The 19,337-nt window shown below is 35.4% G+C and overlaps 1 protein-coding gene across 2 annotated transcripts; it reads left to right on the top strand.

The window, feature by feature from the left end:
* Window positions 1–471: 471 nt before the first annotated feature.
* LOC109214120 (protein EXPORTIN 1A) lies at window positions 472–17,659 on the top strand. 2 transcript variants are annotated; one of them, XM_019378007.1, is made up of 32 exons: window positions 472–1,007; window positions 2,784–2,900; window positions 3,431–3,523; window positions 3,639–3,710; window positions 3,980–4,087; window positions 4,167–4,249; window positions 4,985–5,123; window positions 5,244–5,312; window positions 5,409–5,486; window positions 7,028–7,090; window positions 7,166–7,210; window positions 7,330–7,437; window positions 7,512–7,610; window positions 7,693–7,899; window positions 8,070–8,129; window positions 8,694–8,804; window positions 9,077–9,174; window positions 9,372–9,480; window positions 9,914–9,979; window positions 10,068–10,166; window positions 10,480–10,560; window positions 10,739–10,828; window positions 11,802–11,887; window positions 12,063–12,143; window positions 12,220–12,402; window positions 12,600–12,666; window positions 13,182–13,292; window positions 13,446–13,553; window positions 13,632–13,769; window positions 13,841–13,978; window positions 14,066–14,170; window positions 17,011–17,659. In XM_019378007.1, exons 1-32 carry the CDS (start codon window positions 909–911, stop codon window positions 17,131–17,133), a joined length of 3,234 nt encoding a protein of 1,077 aa, XP_019233552.1. In that variant the 5' UTR covers window positions 472–908; the 3' UTR covers window positions 17,134–17,659. The 2 variants fall into 2 exon arrangements, with proteins under 2 accessions (XP_019233552.1, XP_019233553.1); XM_019378008.1 differs by having other exon boundaries at window positions 473–1,007; window positions 7,696–7,899.
* Window positions 17,660–19,337: the final 1,678 nt, after the last annotated feature.

The following is a 19,337-nucleotide window of genomic DNA, read 5'->3' as shown; positions in this document are numbered from 1 at the left end:
GCAAAATAGGGAATCAAGAAGGAAGTTTTTGGAAAATTGACCATGTTCGTATTTCCTCAATGTTTGCAAATGAAGTATTTATGACAAACATTCTAGGAACTACATTCACTAGACTTGTTTTGGATTGTAAAATTATCTGCCTAAATACAATGGCTGAGTACCCGGATTTGATGGGGGATTCTAGCATTCCCTATGTTCTACCTATTCAAACAGTTTAATTAATTTATGCATGCATCCCTTTAACAAAAAAGAAGAAGAAAACCCTCTAGAATCACACACCAAAACAATGAAAACAACCTAAAAGAAAAGAAGAAGAGTGAAACAGAAACTCCACTTTCACTGTTAAGTGTTCACTATTGGGAGTGTGAGTGGGGCAATACCCTCATTTACCCTCTTTTCCCCCTTCCATATAAAGCCAAAGCGGGGGACATTGCTGTACTCAAACCAGTCGCAACTACCGAAACTTTGCCTCCCTGTTTTTCTAATTTCGCCTTTCACTAACCCTTTTTTATTTTTTTATTTTTTATATTTATAATAAATAGCAGAAACACGTAGAAAACGCTCCTCGCACCCACACTAATTATAAAAGAGAGGGAGGAGGAAAAAGCGCTTAAAATATAATTTCCCAAAATCCCTCTTTTATCTCTTTTTTATTTAGTACGTTTTATTATTACTACTCCTCTAGTCTCTAGAAGACTGTTTCTGCTTCAAATTGAAGCTGTCTGTGTTTTTTCCCTTTTTGGCCTCTTTCTTCTAGAACTTAGCTTCAAGATCCCCACATCTTTGAATAGACTTAAGATTGAGCGCTCACTTTTTTTTGCTAGGGTTTTCGTCCACGCTCTCTGTTTCTAGGGTTTTTGAACTGGACCGTTGATTTCTAGGGTTTATCACTCCTTCATCTTCTCTCCATGGCGGCGGATAAGCTTAGAGATTTGAGTCAGCCTATTGATGTTTCGTTGCTCGACGCTACTGTTGCCGCTTTCTATGGCACCGGATCTAAGGAAGAGGTGAGAGCAATTTGCCTTCTCTCTTAATTTGTCTAATTTTCTCCAGTTCATTTGCGTTACATTCTATTCCCCCTCACAATTGCTGGTTTGCCATTTTTGTTTTGTTTTCAATTGCGTGGGACGCCAATTCTTTTCAGACTCGGTTGTTGAAAGTTTTCTGATTGGTAGTGTTTAGTTGAACAGTTTTACGTCGTTTTAAATTGGAAAATTGGCTCAGCGAGATAAATTTGTTACTTTACAGATTTTATGGCTCTATAAGTTCGTCATTTGTTTTTTAATTGGTTTCAAGGTAGCGTCACTTCCTTTCTTAAATTTGAAGATTTTGTATTGCTTAAGCCAGCCATTCCTATAGCTTTTCTCTATTTTTTTTTAATTTAGCTCATTGTTGTTATTCAAGATATTGACTATTGTTTGTCCAATTCCTAAGGATTCAGTTTCAGAGGTCTGAAATGTGCATTGTTACATTCTTTATTCCTACCACTAGTTAAAAAAAAGGAAAAAGTAAGAGAAAACTGAAGGAAGGGGGAAAGGCCCCACCTAAGTTCGCGGACTGTGGTAAAAGCAGCTTAGGTGTCATTCACTGGCATATGAGTTTTAATTTTAATTTTCGAAGATAGATAGATAGTGGCACATTAGAAGGATTCTCAATCCTGATATGTGGATATGGAAAAATGCAATTAACTCTGCAGTTATTCAGTATGGTACTAATCACCCAGTTGGTGTATATTGCCAGGCTGCTGCTAGAACACTTAAAAAGATGCACTACTGCATTCTATTCAGGCTCATTTAAATGCTTTTCATAGCCCTGGATTCACCAATTGGATAATGGGGTCTGTATTCTGTGAATTAGTAAGTATCAGATTTGGGAAAAATGGAAAATATCATTAGTGAGTGTTTAGTGTGAATAACAATTCAGTTAGGCAGTGTTAATTGCCCGTAATTATAACAAGTATGTTAAGCAGTTACTGTTTGGTGCAGCAATTATTGTTTTTATTTGAATTCTAGGATTTGTGGTAGACCAGTCAAAGAGGTGTATCAACAAGCCTTAAATAGTGATGCTTCACGGAGACATCATGGAGACAGTTGTCTAATTCTGAATTATTTCATGTCGTTGAAGTGTCTTACGATTGTGACTGTTTCTATTGATCAGCTGATAACCCTTATCAAAAAAATAAAAATAAAAATTGATCAGCTGATAACGCCTTAAAAAACATCATTTTAGACGGACTTATGGTTTACATGGAATTAGCAAAGAAACAGGATGCGCAAAAGGGAATGATAGGTATAGTTGCATACACTAGAGGGTTTACTTTGAGGACTGGAACTCGCAAAATCTTGTTCATGTTGCTAGCCATATTACAAGAATATTTCAAAGACTGGATTATAATAATAGTGGTAACTGATAGAAAATTCCATCTGGTATTTGATGTGACTTTTACATCTGCTTTCTTTTTGGAAACCAGATATGTACGAGGACCTCTCAATTCTCTGCTAGACTCGGAAGAAAAGAAACCTCAAGTGTTTGTTGTTCCACGTTAAACATGTAGATTATAAATTAAAATTTATGTGGATAAATGGGAACTTCGGAGATGGACAATTATTGAGAATAAACAACAGAAGATGACTTACCCCCAAAGGATCACATCTATAGCTTGTTTGATGGTGTGCTATGTCATCATTAACGATGATTCCCCTTTTTGGACGCCTATACCTAGCTTTAGAAAATCTTTTTGCTTTTGCTCTTTTGTTAAATGTACTAAATTTATTGCTTTGCAGCGGGCTGCAGCTGACCACATTTTGCGCGATTTGCAAAATAACCCAGATATGTGGCTTCAAGTGGTTCACATTCTATCGAGCACTCAAAGCCTGAATACTAAGTTTTTCGCTTTGCAGGTCAGTTTTACAGAGTATTTTTTGTGAAGTTTGACTTACGGCTATGACTTTTTTGTTTAATTTTTAGTTTGGTGTTTAAATTAGAATAGGATTGTTTAATGCAACCGTCATACTATGATTAATGTTTTCTTTTATAAGTGTGACTTTGACTGATGTTGTACCGGCGAAAAAAGTAATTCATGTATTAATTTCTCATGATTTAAGATGAGAGCTTAAGTTCAGGAATTATACTTGGACATTGGAGAGATAAGGGAGGGCTGACAATCCAAATACCCATTTTTTTTGAAATTGGGAATTTGAATTGAGTTATCTAGTTTCGAGGAAAAAATTGGAACAGATGCTAAAGTTATGTGTTTTAATATTGATTGGTTACGATAGAGATGTTGATAGGTGGCATTTACCGTGTAACTTCCCAAAATAAAAAAAAACTGTTCTTTTGGTTCACTTCATCGTCTTTGTTTGTTTGTTTGCGTTTTTTGATATATATGGCAGGAAACTGAGTAAAATACTTGACTGGCTTCACCCTGCAGGTTCTAGAAGGTGTTATAAAGTATAGATGGAATGCGTTGCCAGTCGAACAACGAGATGGAATGAAAAACTATATATCTGAAGTTATCGTGAAGGTATAACTACATAATTCTTGTCATTTTCTCTTATTGAGGATCTTGAATTGAATTTTTCGTTCCAATGGATTTTATTAACTGTTACATTTATGCATATCTTGTATATTGATCTCAGCTTTCCAGTGATGAAGCTTCTCTTCGGCGTGAAAAGCTGTATATTAGCAAGCTAAACATAACATTGGTTCAGGTACTCTTAATCTATGTTGCTCGGACTCTCCGAAAATATCGCCGGGTGCGTGTCGGATTCTCCAAAAGCATTTTTGGAGAATCCGACACGGGTGCGGCAGTATTTTGGAGAGTCCGTGCAACATAGCTCTTAATAGACAAAGCGCTCTCTCTCTCTCTCACTTTCTTTCTTGGTGATTGCAAGTGATGGGACTGGTTGTGACTCAAGTTACACATGAAGTTGAAATGTCTTACAGAAATTATCTTTTTCTTGGGAATTTTTATTTTCAGATTTTGAAGCACGAGTGGCCTGCTAGATGGAGAAGCTTCATTCCTGACTTAGTTGCAGCTGCAAAGACAAGCGAAACTATATGTGAAAACTGCATGGCCATATTGAAGGTTTCTCTACGTTCCATTTCCATCTTCCAGTGAAAACATTAGAAAATACACCTTGATAACTTGAAACGCTATTCTTCAGCTTCTAAGCGAGGAAGTTTTTGATTTCTCGAGGGGTGAAATGACTCAACAAAAGATTAAGGAGCTCAAACAATCTTTAAACAGGTACAACTCCTGATTTATATGAGTTGTTTCCTGATACATTTTTTCATGTTTGTGATTTTCGACATAAGATTATTTGATTTATGGGACTCTTAAAAACTAGCTTTTTGACATACTGATGTTGAATTGTGTCTAGAATTCATTTGCTATCAAGTCGGGCCTTGGCTAAAGTTTTGAAGCTGCGGTATAGAAGAGAAGGAATTAAATAGAATTATGCAAATGGTAGAGAAATCCGAAACAGTTTGTTTGGCTGCTAAGAAAATAGGATAGAGTTATAACTGTTTTAGTGTGAGGCTTTGTGGGCACAGGCGAAAATGTTTCGCCATTCTATATTTTTCCCTTCACGAAAGAAGAAGATTATATGCATAAATTTATCTTTTTCACCCCTTTTTGCATACATTTGTATCTTTCTGTGAATAAATACTATTTTCTTCTTTTTGATTGTAGTAATCACTTATTTTATAAACTTAACACTTGTTCTTCCCTGCTAATTTTTTTTCTTTCTCTTATTTGTTTTTCAAACATTCAATGCGATAAAAATCTGTTTATTTCTTCTATGCTTGGGTAATATCAGTCGGTTATGAGAATTAAAAGATCCTATACACTGTATGAATTGCGGAGCTCCTTTTATTATTTTGAAGCCGAAGGTCTTTTATATAAGCATTATTTACATATTAATTTATAACGAATTCTATTTAGCCTCATCTTTTCTAAAGTGTTGGTTTTCTTTGTTTACAGCGAGTTTCAACTCATCCATGAGCTATGCTTGTATGTGCTATCAGCATCCCAAAGAACCGAGCTCATCAGGGCTACTCTTGCTACACTCCATGCTTTCCTTTCATGGATTCCACTTGGCTATATTTTTGAATCAACATTGGTTTGTATTCCTCAGCTGCTTATTATTTATCTTTTTGGTTGAAGCATGTCTACAATTTATTGTTTCAATACAGACTGCGTTTGAGAGGTGCTGTCTGACCTTTGTCTCTTCATATTACAGCTGGAAACCCTGCTTAAACTTTTCCCCATGCCAGCTTATCGCAACCTCACACTTCAGTGTCTAACAGAGGTATATTATGACAAGATCTCTAGTAGGGTTTCTTCTAACAATTAAACCAATCTAAATTGATTCAGTATACTCTTGGTTGCTGTTTTAATGTGACAGGTTGCTGCCCTTAATTTTGGGGAGTTTTATAACGACCAGTACGTCAAGAAGTACACCATATTCATGGTGCAGTTGCAGGTGGAGTTAAATTAATCCTTGATGTTGCTTTATGCTTTTTTAATTAGTTCAAGATGTACCAAGATGAAGGAAGTCTATGATTCTTAATTATATCTTTGTATTGCTGTATCTACACCCTCCATTCACTTTTACTTGTCCACTATGCTAAAAATACATTTTCACTTTTACATGTCCATTTTGGCAGATCGAGAGAAAGGAAAGAGTTTCCTGTTTTACTCTTATTATCATTAACTACTCATTTCCCAAATTATTTTCCAAGACTTTCTGAAATGCTATCATTATTATGGGTATTAATGTAAAATATGTACTTCATTTATTATTTCAAGGGGAGTGCAAAGTCCACTGTGGACAAGTAAAAGTGAACGGAGGGAATACTTTTTCTGCTTCTTTATAACGGCTGTCAGTGGAGTTGTATCTTTGAGTGTGGTACGGCCATTTGGTTTTACTCTGAAGCGAGGCTACCCTTCTCTTTGTTTCTCAATTGAGCCTTAAGAAATTTTTTACTCTGAAGCGAGGCTACCCTTCTCTTTGTTTCTCAATTGAGCCTTAAGAAATTTTCTCCTAGAATTGGTTGCTTGGTCTACACATGGATAGAAGTTATTAGAAGAATTACTGAACCTTCTCTAGGTATCAAATTTTGAATTGTTGTATGAATTGATGAGAGCAAGTGTCTTTCGCTCCATGTATTTGTGTAAAAGCAGCACACCTATGGTATTGATATCCTTTTCTTTAGCATTTAGCCAAATATATATCTATGTTTAAAGTTTCTTGTGAGCTTTGAAGGTTGTGGTTGACCTTGTACCGAATGCATGGTTTTCTTCTAATAAATTTGAAAATTTTAAAGGTGAAAGTTAGTCTCATGAAAACCTTTGTGGAGAACATTCAATCACTGACATACTGCAAACAAAATTTTATCATAGGAATAGTGGACAGTTTTGATGCATTACGTTTGGAAGTTGAATAATTTGGATGATCTGGTGTGGTCCGAGGCGAACTATATTTGTCTGTAGGTCCCTTTCTATTTTGTATACCACATGTATACCAGTGCTTCCTCACATCTGTGAAATTATTAGTACTTTATCAATAAGAGTTATGTAGTCCAGTAGGTGCAAAGGGAATTTTTTAAATTTCTCCAAGTCTAGACTGGCTGAAAGTAAAGGTGTTAAAACTCATTAGACTAGGTTATTGTTCTCTTGTTAACAGAACTGAGGCATCCTTTAAATTGCTTATGCTAGTCTTCAATTGTGTCCTTCAGCAGATGCTATGATAACTTTGAGTTTGCCTTTCGATTTAGATTAAGCAACACATCACGTTCAACTTGCTGATTGCACACAGTTTGGTTGCTTTGATATCTGAGTTGGAATATCCCTGTAAACTCAGTTGCTTGAAGCAAAATGTCCAAACTTGCAGCTGAACTTAATTCATCTGCCATCCTAGGTGTTAATGTTGTTGATAGAACTTATTTAGTTATACCTTATTGTATTAGCTAACTATCTTTGTGCTTTTGTGCTCGTTATCTCATGAGTTTTCTTGACATCTAGACTATTCTTCCTCCCAACACAAACATTCCCGAGGCCTATGCAAATGGAAGCAATGAAGAGCAGGTTTGTTTGAGACAGTGAATGGTTAGTCTATTGTTGTATCAACATGTAACTAATGCTTCTCTTTCCTTTATCCAGGCATTCATTCAAAATCTAGCATTGTTTTTTACGTCATTTTTTAAGGCAAGCTTCTTTACTCTGTGTTTACTACATGATAGCTTTCACTCTGTAGTTGCTTATTGACAATATGACTTTGTACCGTAGTAGTCAGCATTGTGTCTGAGAAGCTACTTTGTATGCAGTCTCATATACGTGTGCTAGAAACATCACAAGAGAATATAAATGCCCTCCTGTTGGGACTTGAGTATCTTATTAACATCTCGTACGTGGATGACACAGAGGTTTTTAAGGTATTGTTCCACTGTTTATTCGTGATGGATACACTTTCTTGGAAGTGTCTGATTCCTAATATGTGGTTTCACAGGTTTGCTTGGATTACTGGAATTCCTTAGTTCTTGAGTTGTTTGAAGCACATCATAATCTAGACAATCCTGCAATGACTGCAAATATGATGGGGCTTCAAGTATGAGAAGTTACCTGTATCCTTGTTGACTAAAATTCTCCAAAAACAAACTGCTCATATGCAAGTTTTTGTGTTAATTAAGCAGATACCATTGCTTTCCGGTATGACTGATGGTCTTGGAGCGCAACTTATGCAGAGGAGACAACTTTATGCTGGTCCAATGTCCAAATTGAGGTTACTTATGATATCTCGCATGGCAAAACCTGAAGAAGTTCTCATTGTTGAAGATGAAAATGGGAACATTGTCCGCGAAACAATGAAGGACAATGATGTCCTTGTGCAATACAAGGTATCTTTCTTATTACAGAATAACCTGTTGAATTTGATTGACATTCTTAGGCCCCTCTTGTTTGATTGGAGTAAGATGCATGTTATATTTGGCAAAAGGCATGATTCTTGTTTTGCAATGTTGTGTCTTTTCCCCCCTATTTATGTGTTTAATGATGTCTGATGTTGCAGATCATGAGGGAAACTCTGATCTACTTGTCACATCTTGATCATGACGATACTGAAAAGCAGGTGCACTTCTTTTGAAGCCATCAACTTTGATATGACCTAAATAAATGTAGTCGAAGCAGCATGCTAATGTTTTCGTGATTCGTATGGGCGACATTATTTTCACATTATACTTTTTTGGTTGGTTAATCGGCACCCAAGAAGTCTACTTTGGAAATAGCTGGTTTGGATGTGTTATTATTACTTTTCTCAATTATGGTGAGCGTATGGGTAATTGCTGGAGATGCATCAAGTCCTGATCTGTTGTAGTTTTAGTCGAGATAATGATCCTATCCTTCTTTACTAACTCCTGGAAAGGAGGTTCTAACAATTTCACTTGTCTTCGGGTTAATTTGCAATTTGCTCTATACTTCAGCGACTTAGTTATGGTTGAGCTGTTCATTTGTTTATCTTCAACATATTTTCAAGTGACTGTTGCTAGTTGCTTCTGGCCTTGATGAACCTTTACTTTTCATTGGATGTTGCCATTTCTTCACTTTGACACGGTGTTTCTGAAAAGATTGTGTCATGGTGCGCAGTCGCTATGTTCGAGATTCATAATGTTTCCATATTCTTGTATCACTCCAGATGCTGAAGAAACTTAGCAAACAACTCAATGGTGAGGATTGGTCGTGGAACAATCTAAATACATTATGTTGGGCAATTGGGTCCATATCTGGGTCGATGCTGGAAGAGCAGGTATGCTTATACTAGTTTGTTTTATGTAGTTATTAACCAATCACTGAGGCTCAAACTGTATTTTGGCTGTGCAACTTTCTTGCTTAGCCCTCATGCAAGATATGTCCTAAATGTTGTTGCATGCTGTCATTTTTTCTGAAGTTGTGCTTTGTGTTCTTCTGTGTGCATCACTATTTTCTTGCATTGAACCAGGCAATATGACTTAGCTCTTTTGTATCATTTGCATGCTAAGATCTTGAATTTTCACATTTTCCTTGTGTTCACTTTGGCAGGAGAACAGATTTCTTGTAATGGTGATACGCGATTTGCTAAACCTATGTGAAATCACCAAAGGGAAAGACAACAAAGCTGTAATTGCAAGTAATATAATGTATGGATGCGATCTCATTGTTGTCTGCCAGTTCTATTATCTTGCCAGAATTTTCAATTCTCGTGCTTTGTATTTACAAATCTGATCTTCCAGAATGTTGCTTATACTAAATTTGTTAAATGGTTGTATTGCTTGTGGGTACACTGAGTTCTTTCAATCAAGAAATGCAGTCATGACTTGTGTTGATTAAATGCTAGGTATGTGGTTGGGCAATATCCTAGATTTTTGAGAGCTCATTGGAAGTTCTTGAAGACTGTTGTGAACAAATTGTTCGAGTTCATGCATGAAACCCATCCTGGAGTGCAGGTTTGACTACTGATTAATGATTCCACTCAGTTACTGTTGTGCTGTTTATCCTTGTTTTAGATTTTTTTTGTTTTGCACTCAAATTACTGATTGGTTGGTACAAAAATCACCAATTGTTGTGCTGGCGCTTATGACTTGGTGATCGTTGGGATGTCCAATGGAATAATGTCATATGGTAACGGGAAGCAGATGTCTTTTTGTTATTAGTATTGGCCTCTAAATAAATGATCAAATGACTTGCATGTGAGTTGAGCCCCCCCCCCCCTCGTGTTCTGGTAGTGTGGGTGGGGAGGGGTTAGAGTGCATGGTACTTATTTCACCTTATGGCCTAGAAAACTGCACTGCAATAAACTATTTTCTTGTGCTTATATGCTATGGTTCATTGTCATGGCTTCATTTCTGTTCCTGATGACCTTTTGTCTCTTTTCTCTAGGATATGGCCTGTGATACATTTTTGAAAATCGTTCAGAAGTGCAAGCGCAAGTTTGTTGTAGTCCAGGTAAGAGCATTGTTTGTTAATAGCATCAGTTTTTATGATGATACAAGAGTTACACTGATCTTGTACTGACCACTATCCTTGTTCTCAGGTTGGAGAAAATGAGCCATTTGTCTCGGAACTCCTAACCACTCTCCCGACAACTATTGCAGATTTAGAACCTCATCAGATTCATGCCTTCTACGAATCTGTAAGAGTCTTTTTGTTCGAAAGAATAAACTTCATTAGTTTTACTTGTTTCCTTAGATGTATTGTATTCACTTTTCTTATTCTATACATCGGTGTTTGACTGGGTATGGAGTTAAGAAATAAAGATACTTTCTTTACATACTTGAATTCATTATCTGTAAAATGGGGAGTTTAAAATTAAAGAGTTTCCAAATATAGGAAGGTATAAATTTTTCTGAAACAAACTAACAAGGAAAGAATGATATAACATTGAAAAGAGGGAGTAGTACTTTATCTTTATTACTGAAAGGTGGGGTTCTATATCATTTTGTTAGGTTGGTCAAATGATTCAAGCAGAGCCTGATCCCCAAAAAAGAGACGAGTATCTGCAGAGGTTGATGGAGCTTCCAAATCAGGTATTTACGTATGGTCTAGATAAGATGTATTTGGGTGGTGCTATCTAATTCTTTATTTGTTTATTTATATATTTTTGTGTATTAATATCTGGCTTTGCGTCCGTTAAATGCGGCACATAACAATACGTGGAGTATACACTGCATATTATTGTGGCTTACGAACATTTATTTTTTACAGAGATGGACTGAAATTATAGGACAGGCACGACAAAGTGTGGACTATCTTAAAGATCAAGATGTTATCCGAGCTGTGCTAAATATATTGCAGGTTACCTTCTATAGATGATAAATTCTAAGCTCTTTCTGTAAATATATCAGCTGGCATGCACTTGTGATTTTTTTTCCTTTCGCCTTCTTTCTGTTCTCATCACAAAGTCTTGCGAGTTGCCATAGTAAGGAAGAAGTCGGGGGCAGGGACAAGTATCCCAACCGAGTGTTTTCTACTTCCAATAGGCCATGAACTGGATAAGATCATTTTCAGCGAGTCCATAAGAAGTGTTCCATGCTCTTTAATAGTCATTTTTTATATAATCTTACTAGTGCTACCAAATCTTTCAGGTTTAAGTTTGGTGATTTACTTTTCTCCAAAATAGAAAATACTTTGGTGATTTAGACTTAAAGAAAGCACGTGGTATGATGTATGATCCTTTCTCCTTATGCATGATCTGTTTGCACATTCGCCAGACCTCAAAAAAATCATCCCAGTTTTAGTTTTACCCATGTTAAATTTTCTACCTTGAATACTGTAGTCACAAAAAGTGGTACACAGTTTGTCATGTCATTATGACAGGATATTAACCGGGACTTGCTAACACTAGCTAGCTAGTATACTTGGGGTTCTTAATGCAGGCCTCTCATTAGTAGTATATGTTCCTTTTTTATTTTTTCTATGACAAACTTAGTAGGTACTTGGACATACATATTATTTGAAAATAATGAAATATTATTTGCAAATCAATGTTCATTTTACAATTTTGTCCAGTATTCCAACTTCAACTTGAAATAGAGAATTTTGAAGTTGAGAAACTAGCTTGAGGAGTATTCTGAACGTCAACCAATAATGTCCAATCCGGATGCTGTGTTATTTTGAAATCATGTGGCTACCTCTGTGTGCTGGTCAGGGAGCTTTGATGATCAGTATTCATATCCTATTCGGTTTTAAATGTTATCCTAGCAATGCCTTTTGCATTATATTCTCTTATTCCTAACATGGGGTTTATGTTTTTTTTTTTGCATTGCAGACTAATACAAGTGCTGCTAGCTCACTTGGGACTTATTTCTTACCTCAAATTACTCTCATCTTTTTGGACATGCTCAATGTTTATAGGTATGGATATCGTATTTATTTGATTTTATGTTTTTTAAATATTTAGATGGCATCTTTATTATAGAATCTGGTTGCATGCATTTGGTGCTTAGGTTGTCACCAGTGCCATCGTATTCCCACTTTTTAACAGTTATTGTGCTTTCTGATTTTTAATTGCGAACATTTTCTGTTGCAGAATGTACAGTGAGCTTATTTCTACAAGCATAGGACAAGGAGGGCCCTTTGCCTCAAGGACATCCATTGTGAAGCTCTTGCGGTAGGTTCCAGTTTAGGTTTTCCATTTTTTTGGCCATCTTTAAGATGCATCTACTTACATGTGTCATATGTGGCAGCTCAGTAAAAAGGGAAACATTAAAGCTTATTGAAACATTTTTGGACAAGGCCGAAGATCAACCACATATCGGGAAGCAATTTGTGCCACCAATGATGGATCCAGTTTTAGGAGACTACGCAAGGAATGTGCCTGATGCTAGGGAATCTGAAGTTCTCTCGCTTTTTGCAACAATTATAAACAAGTAAGCTAACTGCCTCCAACTCCCAACTGGCACTCAGCAGGACTGACAATTCATAAGTTGTGATTGTCTACTCCATACATTAACTGACTGACTTTGTAACACACAATGCGCTCAAGATTCCATGAATTTCTTTTGTGCACAATACTGTCCATATTCTTATGGTGCATTTGCTTCTGTATCTAACATTTTTTTGTTAGGTACAAGGGTGCTATGATTGAGGATGTCCCCCGCATTTTTGAAGCTGTTTTCCAGTGTACTCTGGAGGTTAGACCCCCCCCCCCCCCCCAAAAAAAAAAATTATTCTGAGTTGATAAGTTTTATAATATTGTATGTACTCACTTCTATACGAAATATTCCCCAATGTTATGTAATTAAATATATACTTATAAAGTACTTTTTTGATGATGGGTTTTCCTAATTTAACAATGCTGCATCTTCTCACAAATGTTATAGATGTATTCATTTAAGTCCTTAATTTAGATGATACTATTCACCATCTTCATTCTTTTGATTGCAAGTTTCTTTGTTCTGCTACTTTTGCATCCTGTTTCTTGGTGACTTTTACTGCTTTTATCATCGTGGTTTTATTAGAGGTAACCTTTTGTTGACTGCCAAACAATTTTAACGGGTAGTAAGTATCATATGCCTTATCAGGGTGACTCAGCTGCAGACCTGTTATATGCTTTAGAGATAATTTGGTTACTATAGTAAACATTTTGGGAAGCTCAGCATTGAGATGACACGTGATCTGTTTGATGAATTCATTCTATGTATAACAGATGATTACGAAAAACTTTGAAGATTATCCAGAGCATCGGCTGAAGTTCTTTTCGTTACTTCGTGCAATTGCTACACATTGTTTTCCTGCTTTGATACGGCTGTCGAGCGAGGTATGTTTTTTGCCTGCTCTTGGTATATGTATGGACCACCAATTCTAATTTATAAAGCTTAGAATCCTTCAGAGATTTATTTATACGGTATCATATTTATTTGTGTCTGCATAAGCTTGTGCTGGATTTTCATAGTGTCCTGATTATTTTCAGCAACTAAAACTTGTTATGGATTCTATAATATGGGCGTTCCGGCACACAGAGAGGAACATTGCTGAGACTGGGCTTAATCTCTTGCTGGAAATGCTAAAAAATTTTCAGGTGCATCTTTGTTGTTGGCCTTCCTATTGATTGTTTAATCTATGCGGTGGGGTTTAATAGTTTCTTCTTTCATGGCAGGCTTCTGAATTTGCTAACCAGTTTTATAGGACTTACTTTTTGACGATCGAGCAAGAAATTTTTGCTGTACTAACAGATACGTTTCATAAGCCTGGGTTTAAATTGCATGTATTGGTGCTACAACATTTGTTTTGCCTGGTATGTGTCTAGCTAACAGATTAGTTTCCTATCTATACTTGCATTTTTGTAACATAGTGATGTGATTTCAGGTGGAGTCTAGCATGTTGACTGAGCCACTATGGGATGCATCAACAGTACCTTATCCATATCCAAATAATGCTATGTTTGTTCGTGAATACACCATTAAACTTCTTAGTACATCCTTCCCCAACATGACATCAGCTGAAGTATGCCATAAATTTTACATAGTGTTTTTTCACGTCAATCTGTATATATTTTTTCTTTAGATGTTAATAATGCTTTGCTCTTTTCAGGTGACTCAATTTGTCAGTGGGCTATTTGAGTCAACAAATGACCTTCCCACTTTCAAGAATCACATAAGGGACTTCCTCGTTCAATCAAAAGAGTTCTCCTCTCAGGTTAGTGTTACTAGTAGACCATTTGTTTCCGGGCTTTATTGGTATGTCTTTTGTGGGGGAGGGGTTTTAAGTGGAGGTCTTCTATTTCTCTACCCTGTCCCTTTCCAAACAGATTGTCATGCTTTAATTTTGGCATAATGGTACCCAGTTTCTTTGAAAAGAAAACTCATAAGATGTAGGACCCTACTTTCAATCTATTTATTACCCATTTTTCTCAAATTCTTCAAAGGTGTAAAAATCAACGCATGAGTCACATGTTCCCCAAAAAATAAAAAACGGTTCACATTTTCGAAGTTATCTCTAATGTCTATGCCAGGTCATACTGAGACCATTTAAACAGGATGGAGTTACTTAGAAATTATCATGGATCTGATGAATTAAAATGTGTAGGGCTTTAGAATGTCTTTTTTTTTTTGTTATGGGTTAGCACTCATTGTCATGCTGTGAATTTCATATCAGCTTACATGCTAATTTTCTACCCTATGTCCACTAATTCATGTACCTTTAAAGAATTGTTTGGCATAAAGGTTTCTGATGAACTCTGTTTAGGTCGTATTGTGAGTTCCAGATAACCTGCTTGTTCATATCTCAAGTAGAGCTGTTTGGATGACTTGTGGAAAATGTTTTGTGAAAAAAAATGTGCTTGGATAGTTGTTATTTTGAAGATCTCTGAGCATTTCTTGAGTGAACAACTTTTTTCTAAGGATTACCCTATAACAACTTACTCGAATAACTATTCTTTGTAAAAACTGCTTTTACAAAGCTTAAACAAAAATGTGGTTTCAGAAGCAATTTTTTGCTGGATATCAAAAAGTTGCACAAACAAACGCCATTAGTTTTAGATCCGTTTGGACGACTTATCGAAAAGTTCTATGAAAAAATATTGGGAAAAAAAGCTTCTGAAAAAGAAATGTGCTTGGACATTTATCGTTATTTTTGAAGTTCTCAGAGCATTTTTTGAATGGAACAACTTTTCTCTAAAAGGTACCATAAAAACATTTTTTCGCAAAAACTTCTTTTGAAAAAACTTAAAACAAAAACGTGATTTCGGAATCTCTTTTTACTGGATATCAAAAAGTTACACAATCAAAGGCCAGTAGTTCTATACCCTTTCCTTCTGAAGTTTGATATAGGTGGATTGCTTTCTTATGAGTCTGGGCTTAGTCTATTAAGGTTTTTGGTTCTTCCATCTTGGTCTTATAAGTATAACGTTCGAGAAAGGCAATGGGGCGGGGAGAAACCTTAGATGGGCATGGGCGAGTGGGTCAAAATTTATTTTCCTGGAAATTTATAACTGGCCAAGGTGGGTGGCAGGTTGTGAAATATTCAACTTAAACTGACTAAAATTAGCAAGCAATGTACAAAGTCTCTGGCTTTCATAGTTTGCAGCTTGGGGACCTTCTCATGGTTAGCTGCCTAAGTTAGAACCCATTCGGTCATTTAGAAGTGCCTTTTGCAATATTTGATAAGCAAATTTTATTTGGCTAATCTTTCCGAAAAGTATTTTTGAGTATCAAATTTCGAAAAAAGGATGGTAAGTGTTCAATTTACAATTGATATTATTTGTAAAAGAGAATTGAATTTATAAAATATAAAGTAAAAATATATATTAAAGATTTTATTCAATATAAAATATAGTTATCCAAAGAAGTAATATTGCTTATATGGCATTACTTATTGTTTACATGATGATTCAGACATATCAATATACATTGTTCAGTAAAAACTAAAAACCCACTCCATAAATTCTATATAAAAGAAAGATATATTTATAGTAGAGAGACTATTCCAAAGAAAAATAGGAGAAGAATAAAAAAACGATAGAAAATAAGAAAAATGAAGAAACGGATGGTAGCAACAAACAAGGAAAAGAACAAAGTTAAATTAATGCGGGAAAATTTAGGAAATATAAATTTTCAGTAAGGATATTTCTGTCTTGAATTTTTTTTCTGCTTCTGCTTCTCGGAAGAAGCTAGAATTTATAGCTTCTTTCCAAAAGCCGAAAAATTGTTTCTGCTGGTGCTCGAAAAGCACTTGCTTGTATTGGCCAAACGCCTTAAATTTCCAAAAAAGTGCTTTTGGCTTCTTAGAACTTGGCCAAACAGGTTCTAAAACATCTATACAGACATGAGGCCGTATGAATTTTCTCTGAACTATCCAGCGAACCAAGTTTCACAATATCAGTAATCTGTTCTTCATTTAGTTCTGGGTGGTTCTTGTCATGTCTAAGATTATGGCATGATCTCGTCCAAGATTATGGCATGATTGTTGTTCAAAAAGCTTCTGCTTCTTCACAACGACTTTCTCTTTCTTGTTGTACATGACCTATTAGCATCATTTGGAGGATACCAAAGATGAAACCCAACAGGTTTGGATTCTATCTAACCAAAACTGGAAAGAAAAATCTCAAATGTTTGTTCTAGATTACAAGAAATCACTTTCTGTAACACAATCCCCATTCTCAGTATTAAAAGAGCCATTTCCATTCTAAGAAAATAAAATAGAAAAAGTTAAAAAATAAATAGAATATTATGAAGTGAAAAAATGGAAGAACATAAATGGGGCATGCCAGGGCAGGAGGCAAAATTATGTGAAAATGCTAAACGGGGCAGGGCATGGCGGGTTGGAATTTTAAGGGGTTAAGGCTTGCCTATCCCGCCCTGCCCCATTTACATCCAAACTAATGTTTTTCTTTCCCTAGTAATGTTATTAACTAGCTTGTCATTTTTTTCTGTCTTTAGCTGTTCTTTGAACCACTTAATCCTGTTCAAAATAAAGATCTATCTTTTCCTTAGCTGGATTTTTGATATCCTCACTTGGATGCTTCAATTTTCTTGCAGGACAATAAGGACCTTTTTGCCGAGGAAGCAGCTGCTCAGAGAGAGAGGGAACGACAGCGGATGCTTTCTATTCCTGGTCTAATTGCACCTAATGAGATACAGGATGAAATGGTGGACTCATGAGATACAAAATGTCCGCCATATATAGATACTTCATTCCGTTTTATGCCCCTGGAGGTGGTGTGGGTGCTTGGAGTGTGTTATCACGAACTGTAGTGGCCAGCACATCCTATTTTAAAAGAATTTCTATCGTGTTGCGAAAATTTTCTCAGAGTAGTAGTGGAAGTGGTATCTAGGACTCATGACAATGGTTCCAAGAAAAGGATTGGCTGGATGTAGAGTAGTTAGATCCTAATCTAGGAGTACAGTGTGTTTATTGGACATTCATGGTTTCATTCGATATTGTAGTTGGTTAGAGTAGTTGATGGATTGTTGAATTGACATAATTCATCCATCGAGAGTAGGTTTATTATGTATACAGGCATCTGTCAGTGATGCAGAAATCATTTTTGTTTATTGGTGGAAACAGCAGTGTATTTCTGTACTATACTCAGAAGTATGATTTTTGGTTATTGGTATATGCGGTTTGTTGCCACAACAGCTGGGTTTGAAATGTATTAATGAAGGGCATCTATGAATTTTCAGCGAAGTTAAGGGACAAAGGGACAATATTCTCTGTTTCATTACGGGAACATTACCGTTGGTTTTGCACAAAAGGAATAGAAAGGAATATAGGCACGTGTGCTGATTATTCTATTTTATTTGTTTTATTTTTGCTGGAATTTTTTTTTTCAAATAGGAAGGACAGACTATTCAGTAGTACTCCCTCCGGTTCAAAATAAGTGATTTTTTGGATGCTTTCACACAGATTAAGAAATCTACCTTTTAGCATTAATTAGCAATGGAATTGATCATATTAACCTTTACTATCTCACATAAACGCTCCTGACACATATTCTAATACTATTTACTCCAAGGACAATGTAGGAAAAAAATATAATTAATTTATTCTTGAAATTTGAAAAAATTACTTATTTTGGACCACAAAAAAAAGGTCAAAAAAATTACTTATTTTGGACCGGAGGGAGTAGTAGATTATGCTTTGACGGCTAGACCACGCGTGGCTGCGGAAGACGTAGACTGATTCAAATTTATTGAATGACTGACACATAAGAGTGGACGAAAGAAATGTCGTACCAACGTCCAAAGAAAAAAAAGAATTAGAATGTAAAATCCCTACTTTTTGTAGCAGGGAGTTTGCCAGAGACCACATATGATTTGTTTTCTATTTTGATGATATATCACTTATTTACTGGTGAAAAGTATAAAACGATTAGAAGTTATACGAAAAGTTCGACAACATGCCAATGGTAAACAGAAAATTATGAATGAGAATATGAAAGTTTCTGAATTTACTGCAGTTATTACAAGCTATTCCGTTCAATGAGTTTTACTGTTTTGATCTGAATTAAAATATTTGCTCAATTGGATAGCTTTTTTCCCTTTGAGAAATTTCTAGAAGTTTCAAGACAAAAACAATATATATTGCGATTGGACTTGATTCGAGTGGCAATTCTTCTGGAAACAAAGTGAAAATAAAAAAGAGGGGGACAAAGAAAAGTCAATTATGATGTGTTACTTACATTCTGTTTGGATCATTATTTTTATTGTTTTATAATGTATTGTATCGTATTATTTTATAAATATAATATTTGGATAGATTGTATTGTTTGTTATTGTTAAATAATATTTTGCTGTTTGGTTTGACTGTATCGTACTATATGGTAACTGATAAGTTTACTAAAATACTCTCAATTGTTTAAATATTGAATTTATCAAAAATCTTACATAAAAATAATTTTAAAAAATAAAACAGAAGAAGGCAAAGCACCTTGAAAAAGAAGAACAAAAGATTGTGATAAAAGAAGGCAAAACAAAGGAGCACAGCTAATTAGAATTGAGTTAAAAGCAAATTAAGAAAAAAAACAAAACAGAAGGCGGCAAAATACCTTTAACGTTGGCGGTACAAGTTCTTAAAAAAAAACAAATTAGGTTATAGGTTGGAAATTTGGAGTTAAAATAGAAAAAATAGAATTGTGGAGTAATAAGTTAGGACATAATTGGAAAGAAAAATAGAAAACAATCGCACCACACCAAATCGGTTATTTCAAAAAAGAAGACTTTTTATTATTCCGGAATAATAGATTTAACAATACAATACAATCAATTTTAATAAAACAATCAAAATAAATATTATTTTGAGACAAAAATACAATGCCACTGTTAAACATCCAAACAAGCTGTTAAACAATGGTAAGTACAAGGAA

Source organism: Nicotiana attenuata, unplaced genomic scaffold (genome assembly GCF_001879085.1).
Source record: "Nicotiana attenuata strain UT unplaced genomic scaffold, NIATTr2, whole genome shotgun sequence".
NCBI classification, from domain to species: domain Eukaryota; kingdom Viridiplantae; phylum Streptophyta; class Magnoliopsida; order Solanales; family Solanaceae; genus Nicotiana; species Nicotiana attenuata.
Note: the sequence above shows the minus strand (reverse complement) of the source record. Positions and strands in the feature narration are given on the sequence as shown.

Excerpts from the sequence above, each read along its gene's own strand:
- LOC109214120 (XM_019378007.1), top strand. The coding sequence starts at position 909 with ATGGCGGCGGATAAGCTTAGAGATTTGAGTCAGCCTATTGATGTTTCG. Across the intron at positions 8,130-8,693 it reads ATGACGATACTGAAAAGCAG|ATGCTGAAGAAACTTAGCAA; the intron begins GTGCACTTCTTT and ends GTATCACTCCAG. Across the intron at positions 13,770-13,840 it reads TACAACATTTGTTTTGCCTG|GTGGAGTCTAGCATGTTGAC; the intron begins GTATGTGTCTAG and ends ATGTGATTTCAG.